The sequence below is a fragment of the Haplochromis burtoni genome, unplaced genomic scaffold (genome assembly GCF_018398535.1).
Source record: "Haplochromis burtoni strain Fernald_Lab_line unplaced genomic scaffold, NCSU_Asbu1 Contig_4, whole genome shotgun sequence".
NCBI lineage: Eukaryota > Metazoa > Chordata > Actinopteri > Cichliformes > Cichlidae > Haplochromis > Haplochromis burtoni.
The window spans coordinates 4,190,296-4,208,511 of NW_024582365.1; the positions used below are offsets into that span (position 1 = coordinate 4,190,296).

The following is an 18,216-nucleotide window of genomic DNA, read 5'->3' on the forward strand; positions in this document are numbered from 1 at the left end:
GACCTCAGTGCAGCGTTTGATACTGTTGACCATAATATTCTATTAGAGCGATTAGAACATGCTGTAGGTATTACAGGTACTGCGCTGCAGTGGTTTGAATCATATCTATCTAATATATTTACATTTGTTCACGTAAATGGGGAGTTGTCTTTACACACTAAGGTTAAATATGGACTTCCACAGGGTTCTGTGCTAGGACCAATTCTGTTTACATTATACATGCTTCTCTTAGGCAGTATCATCAGAAGAAATAGCATACATTTTCACTGATATGCAGATGACTACCAACTTTATCTATCATGACGCCAGATGACACCCACAAATAATTAGTTAAACGTGGATGACCTCAAATTTTCTGCTTCTAAATTCAGATAAAACTTAGGTTCTTGTACTTGGCACTAAAAATCTCAGAAATGCAGTGACACTGTGTAGGACCGCTTTCTTCTATTTGCGCAATATCTCCAAAATCAGACACATCCTGCCTCAGAGCGATGCTGAAAAACTAGTTCATGCATTTATTACTTCTAGGCCGGACTACTGTAATTCCTTATTATCAGGATGTTCTAAAACTCCCCGAAAATCCTTCAGTTGACCCAAAATGCTGCAGCAAGATTACTGACAGGGACTTGAAAGAGGAAGCACATTTCTTCTATATTGGCTTCTCTTCATTGTTAAATCCAGAATCAAATTTAAAATCCTCCTCACATACAAGGTCTTGAATAATAATAACTGACTACTTTGGGGAAAAGTATAAAGACACGATTGATTGCTCAAAACTTTTGACTGTAATAATTACAGAACAGTGACAGCCAGAGCAATATATGACTTCCAACATTGGCTGCTGTAGCCAAAATGGCACCTATATTGTAAAGACGGCTAGGCAAAGTTCAAAGCAGTGGTTAACCTTTTGCTGACACCAGAACAGTTACATTTTGAATACGCTCTATGCTCAATCCAGTCCTTTGCTCGCTCATATTTCTCTTCATTTGTCCTGCCTCTGTTTGATTCCGCCTGCTTCTTACTGTCCCCAGTTTGCCTCTTTAAGTGTGACATGAAGTCCTTAAACAGATGCAAGGATTTAGCATGACAGCTTTAGCTCTGATGCTGTCCACAAATTCTGGGATAGCACCCAAAGATTTATGACATCCAGCTGGCACCTGGCTCTAAAAATGGTTTATGTATGTAATAGAGTAAAAGAAAATGCAACCGTGAGATCCAAGTAATGGATGTTGTGTCAAAGAATGGTGATAATTGGAAACGCCTCACCAAAGTGTTTATTTGCTAAGCAGATTGACTGCATTTATTTCTGTTTTTCAGGGTAACAACTTCTAACCTCTTGTCTTCTTTTACTTTTCAACAGAACAAAGTAACACAAACATCAATCACTACTAATTAAATTATCATGCCTATTATCAAAGGACACCCGTCATTATCTCTGCTAATCATATCTCAACACGCATTTGATGGATTACCATGAAAATTTATATGGACATCCATCCTTCCCAGACAGTGTGCCTTCATTTTCTTTGGTGATCCTTCTTCTATTTGATGCAAATAGCTCTATAATTATTAGATAGACTCACTTCTTTTTTTTTTTTAAATTATATCGTTATTTGGATTGGACAAGAAAAAACCATTTGCATAGCAGTATATGAATAACATGGGAACAAAGTCCTTCCAAGTCCAGGAGAGCAAATGATAAACAAAGTGATCAGCGGGTGCATATTAACCTCCACTAGCTATTACTAGGAGAGTTGCTCGCATGCTCTCCCGAAGGAGATATATAGAACACATTACATGGAACTATAAACACAAACTGGGAGGGGTGCCCATGCTGCAATCATTGTGAACAAATAAGTAAATAAACAAGCAATAGTAATAGAAGTAAATGTAAAAAAAAAACAAAAAACAACCAAGTAATAGTGAGATCAAGTGAAGTCAGCCCTCGTGGGGGTGATGAATTGGATCCAATTGTTCCAACTTTGGTAGAATTTGGCTTTTTGATTTCTTAACAGATATGTAAGTTTTTCCATCCTAAATATCTCTAAAATGATCCCAAACCAGTCATCTAGGGTAGGCTGGGCTGGGCTTAACCATCTTCTAGTAATTGTTTTTTTACTTGCCACCAAGAGTAATTGCGCCAACTTAATCTCACTCCTACGTTCCAGAAAGGGGACCAAACCCATTTATAAAACCTTAAAATCTAAAGGTATTTGAACGTTAAAGACTGCACTTAAAGAGACCTGAACACCTATCCAAAAGTTTTTTAACTCGGGACAGTCCCAAAAGACATGAAAATGGTTAGCAACAGTCGAGCCGCATTGTCTCCAGCATTGTATATAAGCCCCTTTGTATCTCTCCTGATATGGAGTCTTGAAGTACCTAATAATATTCTTCCAGCCATGTTCCTTCCAGCTCATAGAACTGGACGTGGACCACTGGCAGTACCAAACATTTTCCCACTCCCCTACAGAAATAGCAATCCCTGATTCCCTTTCCCATTTATCCTTAGTGTATAAAGTATTATCCTTGCTGGCACTAGAGAGAGCTTTGTATAGTTTAGAAATAGATTTAGTAGGGGTCATGGTTGTGGCATTTTTCAGGATGAGGAAAAAATGCGACTAAGCATCATTGAAGTCGGACAGTTTGCATTCATGATCAATATATGATCTCAGCTGTAAGTATCTATGAAAGTCGTATTTTGTCAGGTTGTGATTGTCCCGTAAGGCCTCAAATCTGAGCACAATATTTCTATGAGTAAGAGAGAGGAATGTCGTAAGGCCATAGGATATCCATGCTTTAAAGTTAGAGTTGTGTCTGTCTGGAATAAAATCCGACTCGAAAGCAACCCACCTGAAAATTTTTAGCATTTTGTGTATCCCACAGATGTTGATTACCTTCTGCCAAACTTGGAGGGTGTGGGTTAACCAGGGGTTCCCCAGCTTTTCCAGCCGGCACATTAGACCCTTATCTGCCATTACAGCTTGTAGGGGGAATCGGTCCAACAGGCTGAGACAGACTCACTTCAAAATGAATTTTAATAACTTGCTGATGCTCTGACTTTCAGAAGCATCATGCTAAAAAGAAATCCTCCATAAATGCTGTTTATGAGTGAACACCTAAATGCCAATGAAGGCATGATAAAATATTAAACCAAGAAAACAAGATATTGTACATCCTGAAAAAGTTGCTATAACTTTCACATTTTTGGGTGGGTGGGGGGTGGTCGTTGCACACAGTATCACCCGCCCAGGATAGATGAATGCTGAATGATATACATCGACTTTGAATGCACAGTATGGGCATCTGTTAAAAGCACAAACATACTGTAGAGCTTGCAATAAAGAAGAAATGTCGTTTATCTATATACCATTAGCGCATTGTATTGATGCTCCCATCCTTAAAAGTGGAACTGCAAACGGCTTTAGAAATATAGCTTTAGAAATGATGCCAGAAGATGGTTCGATCTCTCTGGTGCTATTGTGGAGAGATAAAGAGAGATGAGCCCTAATGCAAAGGATTAGGCAGCATTAGAGACATCTCCATACAACTGATTCATATTCTGCACAGAGTGTGATCAGCTTCAGTGTAAACACACCTAGACAGGTCTCAGCTAAGGACTTACTGTTCGCTGTTTAATCAGTAGATATACACGTGTGAACATTTAAACCCACCAGGCTTCTGTCTGATGTGATTCTTTTTTCCATCAGTTCTGATACACACACGAGTTTAACACGATCCTAGCGGTTGGAAACACCAGCTGCTGGTTTTTACTGCTTCCTAGAAACAATGCTTACTCCACATTTAGCTGTGTCTGGGCTTTCTGGCTCTAAAGTTTTCCTCTTTATACAGCTGCCAGTGCAAGCACCTTGTAACCACACAGTCTCACGAGGCATAGCTGAACCATGACCTCGACGAGGACAACTACCATATAGAGAGCAAGATAAAGTGGGACAGAATGACAGAAAAGCTGATCAGCTGTCAAGTTACAAGATGAATTAAGAAGAGGGAGATATTAAATGCAAGAACTTCACTACACAGACAAAGTTTCAAGGGCACTTTAAGGAAGTATTGTTAAAGTATGAAAGGGGAGGCTCTTTGGGAATTAAATAGAAATGTGCTGAAAATGAAATGGCAACAAAAGAATAAGAGCATCTCTTGAGATGTGTTTTTGAAGAGGGTAAAAAGCTTTTACTATTACTCTAAAAAAAGAAAAGAAAAGAAGTGAGCTGGCTTAATATTAAACGGCTTATAGCTTAAAACATAGTTCGTGAATGAGAAAAATAACGTGCAGGTAACAGATAGCATATTAGTCTTATTCAAAGCATTAACACAGCTTTCAGTCTGGGTCTGAATTCAGTTACATCTGTCACTGTATCAGCGTCTATTCAACATCAAAGTGGTTTTTAGGGAAATGCTCTTCACCCAAGAGCCTCAATGAGTCCCCCTTACTCTGCTGACTATTAATATCAAAGCATGAGTGAAAATGAGTGATGAGTGTTAACTAAACAAAAATCACTACAAATGCTTAAGAATCAAATCAATGCTTTTAAAAAGCTCCAAACCGAATACCATTAGGCACAAAAATCCCACACCAAGCCTTGTGGTGAGGATACTCAGAAAGAAGCATCCTACACATCATCAAGTCAGTGCATCTAAGACTGAAGAAAAAGATAACTCCCCCGGAGAGAACCCCTGGAGGACAGGGATGTATCGCTGCAGTGTGTGCTGACACACTGGAAGCTGATTCACACTGTGTTTGATCATTTCTTCGGCACCAATACAGTATGATGCAAACAAGGAGGAGAGAAATCCAGGTCATGCTTAAAGCCCTTCAGAGATTTCTTATTTTGTACACACTCCTCTCCCTTCACTAAAACTCTCACTTTTTTATTCCCTTTTTGTGCTGTATTGCATTATTGCTGAGCGTGTTCTTCTACACACTGCCTGCATCTCTTTTTGCAGAATAAAAAAAAAGGATCACTGCTAGTCACACTAACGCTTACGTCTTTTTATCCCATTCTCTGTTCCCGTCGCCCTGTTAGCCTCTTGCCTTTTCATTTTCTTTTTCCTTTCCCTCACCTCTTCAGCCTCTAGTTTTCAGCCTTTCCACCGTTCTCCAGCTTCTTCTTCTCGCTTGCCCTCGCCTCTCTTCCTGGCACTCATAAAACGCCTCTGCACCTTAATGTGTGCTCACCTGAAAACAATCCAGTCTCTCTTCCTTACGCCTCTCATAAATAAACAACTGTAGCCCTTTGACACTGACATCATAAAGCCAGAATAGCTCCAAATGAGTTGAAAACGTATAGTTTATTCCAATAATTTGCTTTGCTTGACAGTTGGTGAAGCATGTTCTCCCCCATGCAATCTCTCCTCATTACTTTTTGATGAATAACTGATGAGATGTGCTGCTGTCGTGGCGGTGGCTCAACATTGGTATGCAGACAAAGACGAAACAGAGACAGTTTTTTTTTCTCATGCCATGCACTGTTGACGAACAGTTTGTCTGTACTTAATGAATCACCCAGCAATCATTTAATTTTGATTGGATGAGCGGCTGCATGAGTTGCTGTTCATGGACCTCAGAGTGACTCTGAGAAAATGGAGTCATGCCCGGCTGGTAAGAAATGAACTACGCAGAGAGTGATGGCGGCACTAAAATGCATTTGTCCTCTGCAGCCATTAATGTCAAATCTCACAGAAAATGATGGTGTTTATTAAGAGTGAGTGTGCACAGACTGAAAGCATGAACCTGTGTGTATGTGTGTGTGAACGTGTTAGTAATGCTCAGCTGAGAAAACACTCTGTGGCTAAGCATTAGAACTCTCTGACTGGCTTTGAACAGTACCTCCATTAAATCATAGCAGAGGCCCAAATGGAAGAGGTCAACAGTGACAAGACTGACTCAGGTATAATTTTGTGCACACAGGTTCCGGTTCACACCAGGACACCGGACGGAGCGCAAACACTCTTCGAAGGTTGCCGTTTAATCGTACCGGGGGGAGCTGTGACACATTACCACCTTGTGACAAGTCAGATAAAGCTTCCACTTTGGAGTTATATGCCATTTGACAGATAATCTCATCTGATTTGCTGGCAAGCATAAATTTCTTGTGTGGGTGGTGCCAGTAAGAATTAAACCGTTGAGTAATGCAACAGTAATTCATCCATCCTAAAAATCTAATTCATCGCAGTGAGATTAATTGGAAGCCAAGAGTTCAAGGAAGAACCTAAGCAGTATTGGAAGCCAAAGCTGAGACATTAAAGAGGCACACAATCAGAATTTATGATACAGTTAAAGCTTTACATTAAAGTGGTTGCACCTTTTAGTTTTGGCTTTGCTCAAGTGGTCATCTCAATCAGCGTTTGAAGTTGTGTGAATGACATAACTAACCCTTTTAAAGGTCTGAAAGTGGATGGTTGCTGATAGCTACTCTTTTGTTCTCGAGTGTTCTTCAGTCCCTCTGAAACTGAAACTGGTATCTATTATTTCCATTTTCAAAGTGCTGTGCCTAATCACTTATCATATTGATGGCCAAATGACATAACAAGATCACTGTGACACATTTGTTATTAATTTGCTGCTGTATACTTTCCTCCAACTCTTTAAAAACGATGCAGACCTTTTTATGACAACACTGGAAGAGCCTGGCATTCACTTACAGTGTTGGGATTAATCAATATTTGATCAGTAGCTGGTGAAGGAATTGAAAGAATTGAATTCGTATTTTAATGCTGGCAAAGTCACGGTTATGATCCAGCAGGAGGCAGAAATATAATGAAATAAAAAGAGGCTTAGACTAAAATATAAATAGCTTCAGTGGTGTGCGGTGTGGCACTGACTTGGAAATGCTTATTTCCACCCAGCAGAACTCCCCTCATTAAGAATCTTTAGCAGCTCTGAGGCTGTTATCTTGTTGCTGACACTAAGCTCTGACTGTGCTATGATACCTGGCGACAAACAAAACTACTTTCCATATGGAAGTCATACTTTCCTGAGTTACAATTAAGGGAGACCATTTGAATTTTATTCAAAAATGAAAAGACATAAAGATATGTTACATACCTCAACCTGTTGACAGATTTGAATGAGCTTGGCCATTTGGTTCTCCAGCTCACTGTTCCTCTTCACCAAGTTGGTTAGGTTGTTCTCCAGAGTTTGCTGTTTGGAGGGAGCAGGAGGATTGGCATGATTAGTATTTACAAGTAGAAGTATTACCTTCAATGTGTGCAGTTTTGCTTATAAATAAATAAATACTCTTATTGTAAGGTTATTGATTAGCTAAACCATTAAGCTTAAGACACTACAGAAGAACAGAGTGATTAGAAAATTTCTTAACATCTGTTTACGAGGGTGGGTAGCTCCTTATGTTCGATTTAGTAGTTTTATGCTGGATACTTCCTGATTTAAAAAAAACAAACAAAAGCCAAACATAAAATACATTTAAAAAAAACATCAAAAGTTTTGAACTACATGAATCTGCAAGGGGAGTCATATCTGTAGATAATTATTTTGGTAACATCTCTGGTGAAGTCTGTGACATCAGTGCTGGTTCATGAGTTCATATTTATGTCTTCTGCAGTCCCAATGAAACCCATAAGTCTGCACATACACATACAAAATATACATTCTGTGACATCACAAGAAATTTCTACAACACTGTTTGACTCCTTTTTTTTATTTTTATCTCCACATCCCCCAAGACTTTATAACATAAGACATTCATGCAAAAATATTTCTTCAATAAACTGTAAACGACTTTAAAAAATTAATCCAAATATCTATTAAGGCCCGTGAAGTACAATTAAAAAAAATAGTTGCAGAAGGGAGAGTGTCCATCACAGTAGCCATGCACTGAAGTCTGAACCATGTTGAACAATGTTACATGCGGTGCGAAATAAGAAATAATCAACAAGGTCATCAGTTTTGAACAGGTTAAAAATAATCTGCAGATTTTACACACGATAATTAAAATGACTTTAATAGCTGAATTGCTGCAAATGTTACAGTAAATATTTGGTTTCTAATTGAATATCGTTGAATAAGAAGCAGCCAAAGTAGGTTCTGTGTTTGTAGGTTAACTCTTTCATACGTCTTCCTGTATTTTTGCATTTATGCAGCCACAAGTGCTTACAGCAGTTTTATTTACTACAAAACTCTGTGATCTCACGATTTAACTTTACCTCACTTTAAAGCAAGAAAATAACTATGTGATCCCTGAAAAAAATGAAACCAATCAACCTCAAATGGCAACTTTTAATGATCAAACGCTCAGTTACTATCCCTTAACTGTGACTGCTTTTCAGATGTAAAACAAAAAACACGCACGCACAAACATGTTCACTCAAACACATATGCAGGATAAAAGACCAAAATGGAAACAAGCAAATGGGAAGTCAGGAATAGAACTCCCATTCAAAGGAAACAGATCAGCGATGGTGGTGACGAGCATCAAAACAACATTAGCAGCTGCGATGAGAACAACAGAACAAAGCAGAAGACAAGCGGCGAGTGTTTGAAGTATCTCTACTCATGCAAGTGAAGGGGAGGTGGCCTGTACAAGCACCTAGCCGCGTCTGAATGTCTTACTGTCTGTCTGCTCCTCCGTGCGTCTGTCTTACTGTCAGGCAACTGTGCTCTCCAATATCTCTCCTACCTGCCACTCAGCCTGATGTACGCCTACCTGTTGACTATTTGACTTTGCACCCACTTAATTATTCACCTGCCTGCTTATCTCACTTCTTGCCTCCCTTCCTTATCCATCCAGCTATCTACTTATGTGCCTTTCTGTCCCTCTGCGTCCCAGCGGTGGGAATAGTCGAGGATGGGAGAGGGAGGGGTGGAAGGGTGGGGGGTTTGTTAAAAGGCAGCCAGGGAACTCACCGCAGCGCTTGTCTTTGAAGCCTCCATTACTGCATCTGACACTCTGCCCGGGCTCACCTGATAAGCCTATGAACACACACATACACCTACATAAGTGCACACATAGACACACACACAGATAAGCCTGATCACACGTCTGCCAGCTAAACGCACAGCAACCGATGAGGAGGACTCCTTTCTCATGAAGCTGCCATAAACACTTTGGAGGTTTTGTTGAATGCAGATGAGACAGTGCAGCGTACAGTGTGCACAGCAGTGGTGTTGGTGTTGCATCACTGGAACGAGAATTTGGTTGTTGTGCCGCAGCGCCTCTCTGTGTGTGTTTGTTTATTGGGGAGTTTGAAGTGGAACATCAGTGAGTGGGGACAGATGGGTCATTAATTAGCAAGCTGGAGACAAGATGATTAATACATTAGAATACAGCTGCCCCCCCCCCATGCGACAGCAGTCGAAAGAAACTCCTTTGTTCTCTACATACGTACGTGTGTTTTCTGTATTTTACATGTGTTAGGCCTGCATATGGTCAGAGACATATGTATGTCTCCATGTATACAGATGATGTTAGTTTATACTTTGTAGGGTGAATATGAGACACTAAACACTAAGCATTATACTGTGGTCAGTATGGCGATGTGGCTCTGCCTTACTTGTAGCCCACGCCTTATAGGGAGGCAAGTTGACAGAGAGAGAGAGAGAGAGAGAGAGTGATAGAGGGAGGCAGAGTAACCATCAACAACACACATTTAACAAATTATTAAAACACTCAAGGGACATCAAAGATAACCAAACCCGCTTGAGCTGGAGCAGAGAAAAACGTAACAGAAAACATGTAGAAATAGAAGCATAAAAGGGTGGAATGGGTCAGAACATGCATATGTGTTAGAGTTAAACAGCAGCCCAATCAATGATGACATTTTCTGTTTATATTGTCTTTATCATTTAAGTTATTTAATATCATGTCAGTTTGCACCTTTCTGTCTGAAATGTACATCATCAGAGTCATGAAATAAACAGGTCTCACTTCCAACTCAGCACATATGACTGCAACATTTTTTTTTTTAAGAAGCAACATTTATTTATTTTTTTTTAAATCAAAACCATATTTTCTTAAAGTTAAGCAGGTACTTCTTTTCAATAAACCTAATCAATGAGGAAAATGAAAGTAACATGAGAGTGAAAATGAAGAAAACAGCTTGAAAAACAAAAACCTCAATCAGAAGACAAGCCACGGTCTCCTGTCCCCAAATGTGAACAGCTGGGGCCAAAAAAATTACTCTGCCTATTTCTGCTGCACCAGCAATATCTGGACAGATTGCTTCGGTTACTATGGAAAAGCCACACTGATATGCCAGGGACTGGGTGTAAATATTAAATAGCAAGCCATAACTTGTGTTATTACCAGCCTGAGAAAGATCTATAGACAGCAGTAGCCACTTTGATTATTTTGCTATATTGAAATCTATTAAGCGTAAAACCTATTGCATATATTTACATATATAAAAAAAAGGGGGCCATTGCAGAGACAGAGAGGTAGAGAAAATAGAGCGGAGGGTTATTAGAGTGGAACAAGAAGAAATCAAAGCCAATGCGAGAGAGATGAGTTACTGCTTTTTAGTTGCTTGAAGCATGTGATGGGCCTGCAGGGTAGATGGTGTTATTTGCATGAGGTAATATCATTCATTCACAGACTCAGCTTTAGACATAGCATGTCATGGCAGTGAATAGAGAGAGTGTAACAGAGATAGGCGGGGCTGACAGGAGGAAAATAGGGACGAGTCTCATGCTGAGAGGGGGAGCTTGGCAGGCTAGCGACCAGGCTTCTAATTCGGTCATCATTCAGTCTGTTCTGTTTTTCTGTTTTCCATTAGTATGACTTTCATTAGTATTCAGTAGCTTTCTTTTCATTTTACATCACAATAAGTATCCTCTCCCGCTAATCTGACTTCCTGTCTCATCCGTTGCTTTGTTTCTTACTTCTTCAGTATTTATTCTGTCCGCAACAGCAGCTGCTGACAGCCCATCATCTCAGGTTAGATCAACACCCCCTCATATGACATCACTATGTTGAGGGGCTCCCGGGTCTCATTCCTGTACAGATGATCCATTTCTCTTGGGAGGGCTCTCTATTTGTACTAGAGTAGCTAGACAGCTGCGGGAGAGGGGCCGTGGATATAGAATGATGCCTTTTTCTTACAAGACAGTTGAGTATGATGAAGGGTTTACTGAACTCGCTCACTCAACTTTGACTGCTCTTAAAGCTAAAACTAGTCATCATCATTCATTGTCACATTACCACTAAGCACTGAAGTTGCACAGAAACACAGTCCACGGTACAAGATGACAATCCAAACACTGTGTGTTGTCTGTCAATCACAGCAGAACCACGACACATCTGTAAATAGCAATTTCTGAAATTGTAAGGCTTAATCTAAAGACAGCGCAAAACTTTACTATACTAACAGTTACTGTGGTCTTTAAGTTATTACAGCATAATGCAATCATAAGAAGAACCTGAGACAATAAAAGAAGAGACCAAGCGTTATAAAATTGGACATACCAGGCACATGTTCTAGAGATGTGTTTGCTTTTTTAAGAGACAATTTTATGGTGAACTGCATCTTTTGCCTAATAACATGACACTGACCAGTAGCGGAATCTCTGGGTCGTTACAACGTAACAACAGAACAACAGCGCAACTCCCACCACAACAAAAATGAAACAGAATGCCCCGAGGCCAAGTATCTAACTTCAAAGTCTTTTCTTTTAATTAATTCAAGATCGTCCCACAAGTACAAGAGAAATGGGACACTAAGAGAGAGAAATGAAAGCAACAGAAAGAGGGAGAGATTCAACTTGAAAGAATTGAACAAGCTCACTTTACAGCTGTTGTTAACAAGAGGCTTTTCAGAATCTGGACGTGTCAGTAACACAAGCCTTCTGGGAAACGGGGTTTTTGTCTGAGGATAATATTTTATAGGGCAAAACCCTTGAGACTGATGAATTGTATGGTATGAAAAATAGGGAGTCGCGCTCGTCTCCCTGCAGTCTAGGGTCCAGTTAATGAGACCATCAGGGATGCTTAAAATCAGTTCAAATGTTAACTGTTTTTGTTTGTGTCTAACTTCCAAAAAACAGCATTTTAAAAACTTTTTCTTTTACCTTTTACATTTAAGAGCTGTGTAATTCACTATAAGGCTCTTATTCCACTAGAAAATTTGAAATAAAGAAATAATTATGCAGAAAAAAAAGAATGTCGAACAGTAAATGCAGTAGCTTTCACAGTGTTGCTCTGTAGTTCTGAATAGGATGCCACAGATTTCTGAACTCCAAATGAACTCATGTGACCTTCAAGCTACAAGAGACTGACTGAACATTTAAGAGATCTCTGAACAGTTGGGGTAGAGCGATAAATGGGAGCAGACAGCTAGGAGATGCTCACTTTCATATATAAGTCTTGTGGGGGAATTCAAATAAAGTTGCTCAGAAAAAGAAAGGAACCTTGGGAAGTGTTTGGAAGGACGACTCTAATGCCACACTCAACTTGTTATGAATCCCAATTGTTTTCCCCCCTCTCTGAGGTTTATCATAAGAGAAATGGACAAAAATTCAATAGTAATTTAAATTTTAAGCTGCACGCAGGGATTAGGATCAAGAAATTTCTTGTTAGGTTTGAAAATGAATAATGGATTGTTATTGCAACTGAGAAACACTGAGGAGGCTAGACACAAGCTGGCATTTGATCTTGTTTATAAGACTCTTTGATAAGCCATGAGCTTGTGTGTGCTTTTAGCTTTCCAATTATTTGTTTGGGTCAGGACCAAAATGACCCAGGAATACCAAAAACAAGCAGAATGCACATGAAGAAAAGGAATGAAATAGATGTGACGCAAAGTGTGCTATATCCTTGTCCGTTCCCAAATCTCCTGTTCCCTTTGGTAGACAATTTCATATCAGATTACAAGTTGATGACAGTGTGATATTTAAATGCAAAGCGAGAGGAATTTAATGCTGTGGATTAGGGGTGCCTGGATAAAGTGGGGTTAGTACAAATCAGTGATATGGTTGAAAAGGATTAAAGGATCTTTCAGTTTCATTTCAATCAGACTACAATGGATTCTTGGTGAAGCGGTTCTATTCAGTTTCATGGATTAATGCAGATGAAGCAAAATAACACATACGGCTAGAGTGGTCGTTTAATTTTGTTTAATATGATGCATACTTGTTGCATGCACTTCTAAATGTAAATGACATTTTTCACTATGGGTATTTTTTTAAAGAAGAAGAAGAATGATCACAGTTTGATTCCACCTGTCACGTGGGGCTCTTCTGTGTGGAGTTTGCATCTATGGTTCTGTCTGGGTACTCCACCCACAGTCCAAATTGATGAATTTAAATTCTAAAAATGTCATAGATGTGAATGATTATCCAACTTTTTTTGATAGACTGGTGACCTGTCCAGGTTGTACCCTGCCTCTTGCCATGTGACAGGAGCAGGCTTCAATCCCAAAATCGGATAAGTGGTTAAGAAAATTAATGAATGGCAATAAATCCCATATGTTCTGTAAAAACTGAATGTATCATACAGCGTCTTTGCTGTAAATACTACAAGAATATCTGTAACTTTATAAAGTTATACAAGTTGCTATCAAAATATAACACACCTAAGCCCATAAAAAATGAAATCTTACCTGATTTAAATTTGGATGCCATCCCCTTCAAGGTTAATTCCCTGTGAAACGCTGCACAACTTCCTGGAGATCTAAATGTAGATCGCTCCATGGCAAACCCCCTCTGACAGTAATGCAAAGCTTCACAAGGAGCTAGTCCTTGAGGAAAATAGCAGCCAAACACCAGGTATGTTATTTTCTATTTCCACGGGAGAGCTCCAACTCGTCAGCAAGACCTACCGCTAAAATGAAATGAACATATTGGACCTATATGTGTTATTGCCAAATATAACACATGTAGGTCTAAAGGATCAACAAAGCTGTTTCAACTCTTATTCGAGCTTCGTTTGTGCCTCATCTGTTCTCTATTCTAAATTATTCTCCAACTACTTCTATTTCACAGACACCGGGGCCGGCAGTGTGCTATAAATCAGCAGGCAGAAGTAGATCTGTAAAATTGTTTCATCAGCCCAGTTGTATACTGTGCTGCTAATAGCAAAGCCTTGTTATCCACAGTAGATGATATCATTAGGTCGGTGATACTGACTGTGGGCTAGATAAGAAATATTCCTGTCCTCAAGACAAGCTGTGGCCGACCACTGTGACTCCTGACTAAAGACATTATCGTCACCAGCTTGGCTGCTTTGTGTAGATAGAAGATGTAACAGAGCTATGGTAGAGCAAAAAAATAAAGAAAAAGGACAAAAACATTTATATCTAAGACATTTCATAATTTACGGACGATACAAATATTAAAATGTTCTGAAAACAGAGAAACGGCTCAGAACGAACATTCTAGTTATAACCAGAACAGCAAAGCCAAGGCGGCATGCCTGGTAATCTGTAAGAGACATCTGACGAGCATGTCTGGGTCTGTTTTGTTGCCTTGTACGCTTTACCCACAGATAACTGTCCAAACAATGACATTGTGGAATTAAATCAAGATATTTCCAGTAGAGATACAAAGTGGCTGGTTTGAGCCAAACAGATAATACTCTGTATCCAAATTCAAATGCCACGCCTTGGTACTTCTGATATTTGGACTTGTATAACTGAAGAATACGGAATAATAATAACACAGGATACGCCTGTAGCTGATCTTATTCCATTCACTGTGGTGAGCCAAGCTTAACAAGTCACAGTGCTTTCTCTATTGAACGCAAATATATTAAATTGATATCGATCAAAAAAGGGAACATTTCAAAAATGTTGAAGGATTCTTTTAGAAGCCAAAAGGGTTTACATCAATATGCTTCACATCTTAAACTCTAGGCTTTGACTGACAGCAAAATGAAGTCATCAGCAGGAAAGCTGCCCTATGACCACATAATCCAGGTTCAATATCTCCAACCGATGAATAAGTTCAAAGGAAATGTCCTTCAGCAACGCAGCAAAAAATACCTGCAGCCCCCACAGATAATGTCTTGTAGCTGACGTTTACCTCTGGCCTCTTGATTTAACTGTTCTTTCTTTCTTTCTAAAATAAAGTTTACTTGACATGGCATTGTATACACAAGGCTGAAATCTTTTAGGCATATACCAACCAAATTAGCTTTCCAATACACAACAAATCATTGCTCTTTTAAAACAACATGATTCTGATATTTTGACAGCTTTTCTTATTACATTTTTAAGGTGCATATGAGCTATTGAGTGGCTAGCGACTACTTAAAAACTTTGTACATATACTCTAATCAATAAATACATGAGTCACTCACTGTAACCTTTTAGAAATACAGCTTCGTGGCTGCGTGCCACATGTAAGAAACATACCAGCTTGCTAGGATCTGAATGTTACTTGGCACTTCTCTTCTACCTCACCCCACCTTCCACCACATAAGCCTTACAGTATGATAGACTTCGCTGTCTTCCTTTCTCCCTCAATGATTCCCACTGCAAATGGATTATATATTCACTTATTAATATGGCAGAAATGCCTGGTTAGCTCCCACGTGAAAAAACAGACGAGGAACAGAAAGAGACGTGACTGAGGGGAAAAAAGAGTGCCTAACAGCAAGAGAGAGTCACACAGACAGACAAGCACCATACAGCCACATTTCATTGGCTGTAATACAATTATGTAGCTGCTGGCTCGTTGGTGTATTCATATGACACGGTTATTCGTTTTGTCTTATTTTCTCAAATGCAATAACAGAAAGAACAGTTTGCTGAGTCTGAGTCACTCTGAGTGATGGCAACCCAGCGGCCGTTGTTTGGCTCTGTGTTTTTAAAACCCTGAGTCATTGCTACAATGAAAAATGCCACCATGTTTTCAGCACAGTGCTGGCATCCACCAAATGTGTCTCCCAAAGACTGCATAAGTGAAAAAGAGAAAAAAAGGGTCTCTTTTATCAGTGCAAGGTTTGTAGATTGCTTCTTTACTCTTGCATGTTGTTGTCTGTGTAGGTTCTCAGTCATCCAGGTCATGACAGTCTAAAGAACTTGGAAAGAAAGCGACTGGACTTCTTTAAGTTTTTTGACGGTGTTTCGCCTCTCATCCGAGGAGCTTCTTCATTTTTGCTCATTTTTGGAGAAACACATCTACTGTTTTCCCCCAATAAACATTTTATGTAAGAGTCAAAGCAAGAGCAGCTGTAATTACTTCAATTTGAAATAATATATTTTATTAAAGGTGAAAATGGAAAGAAAATTCTAGAATTGTTGGGATTTATTATATAACCATGCATATAAATATGAGTTTACTATATAACCATTACAGCTATTTAACATTCTGTCCTTAATGCTTTTTCATAAACAAACCTTCATAATTACTATGTTTAATTCAACAGTAATTAACAATTGGAACACAAACCATAAAAATAGTTTATTACAGACCAGTCGGAGCATTCAAAGCAGTGATAGGAAACCTTGTGTGTGTGTGTGGGACTTACAAATTTGCTTCCCACACTCACTGAAACAGCAGCCCAGGTGTGTTTCTAATCTTATGACCTCTCAGCTGCTTTTTTAATCTCTGTTTTAATATGAGTTCGTGCTCAGTTTAATCTCAGTAGGCTGCCAATAAATTGATTGTAATGTGTTTATTATTAGATTATTTAGGTACACCGCGGCGCTTCGACACGCAGGTGAAAATGCTATTCAAGATTTTGCACCAGTGTATGCCTGCTCTATGTGATTTGTCATCTTATGGGTCACTTGGACTAAAGCAATGAAATTTAGTGTCGTTTTTACTGTTAATATGAGTCAAAATTTGACCCACATTGTATGTAAAGGTTACATACATCGATCATTAATAGAACTTATATCCACATTAGGGCATATAATGATGAAATATTTCTATTACTTTAGATTATTATGTGGTTTGCCAAGAGATTAAAATATTGAAAAAAAAATCTAAGCTGCTAAGTCAGGTACACAGCACCCAGAGGGGTCAGAGAGACGTGTTGTGAACACCATCGCAAATATAACAGCTTAATGAAAAGCACAGCTGACACAGACAACAGTAGCTGTAGCAGAAGATGTTTGCCAAGTAAAATACAGGCAAGCTGATTGGTTTGCTGGGTGAGGCCTGAGTGTTTTGTACATTCTGCATTGTGAATAATGAGGATGCGTGCACAAGCATAAAATGACCAGTTTGGATTGGATTGGAGTCAGTGAATTCAGAGCCGATTTCTTACCAGATTTAGATTTTTTTCATTGACTAAATCTCATGCCGACATCTTTTTGCTTTAATAAATATAATCAGAACTCTTCTGATGGTGGTATAATCCTATTTGATCTCAAGCAATGTGCAAAAAGTTACCTCTGCTAGCAGCTACGCCTAGTCAGCTAATCCAAAAGATGTCGTGTGCTAAACCCAAGGTGTTGTTCTCACCAAATCTCCCCGTAAGGATTTGAGCATCAAAGCATCCACACAAAGTGAGGAAGGAAGAGTCGTGAAGATGTCAAAGAAGTCACGTTTACAGTGGAGGTGACAAATGTTGACTGTGGACGTGTCCAAATCATGAAGCTGACAGGATTTTTTTGACAATGAAAAACAAGTGAACCATTATTGTCTTTCCATTGATTATTGGAAGGAAAATCAGAACTAAATGTATATTGAAAATATACAAATACAAGAGCTGTTACAGCATTTTTCACATGCTGTGACTATATTATGTCACCTTTACTTACAACTAGCTTGGCCCCTTCTGTCTTGTCGCTTCCACATTATGCTTCCTGTCTCTCATTAGATTTGATCTCTAAGGAAACATTATGTAACTGAAAGCTACTGGGAAAAACTGGCCTACAACAACTATCGCGTCATTCCCTTGAGACCCAGCATTGAGTGCCATGCACAGTCTGCCTGTGAAAGCACAATGAATAACTGCCATGTCAGTTGTGAAGTTTTCATCACGGCCCCACAGCTTTGAGAGTCCTTGGTGGTGTTTTATCGTATCACTCGTGGCAAAGTGACACAGCAGATAATCTCACTTTCAACACACGGGCCGCAGCATATTTACGCTTGTGGAAAATTCATGTTCACTTTACAAACACTGGATAAGCAGAGGTTTCTGGCTGAGCTGGTACGTGCAACTCAAACCCATTTCTGAATAAGGCAAGTGACTTTTCAGGAATGATCCTGCTGACATGATCACATGATTTTCTGTTCTTCCACCAGTGCCTTTGTGAACTTTCTTTCAGTACCCATGTGGCCACACATGTAAA

At 39.3% G+C, this 18,216-nt stretch overlaps 1 protein-coding gene across 6 annotated transcripts in view; it reads right to left on the reverse strand.

The window, feature by feature from the left end:
* mid2 (midline 2) overlaps positions 1-18,216 on the reverse strand; it is a 165,886-nt gene that overhangs the window by 49,049 nt on the left and 98,621 nt on the right. For 5 of the 6 annotated variants that reach the window (XM_042221571.1, XM_014334759.2, XM_005913392.3 and 2 more), the window contains 2 exons: positions 8,885-8,950; positions 7,067-7,162 (listed from right to left, as the gene is read on the reverse strand). In XM_042221571.1, the coding sequence (XP_042077505.1) occupies positions 7,067-7,162; positions 8,885-8,950 (162 nt within the window). The remainder of the gene's footprint in view (positions 1-7,066; positions 7,163-8,884; positions 8,951-18,216) is intronic. The other variant, XM_042221567.1, reaches the window with a different exon arrangement.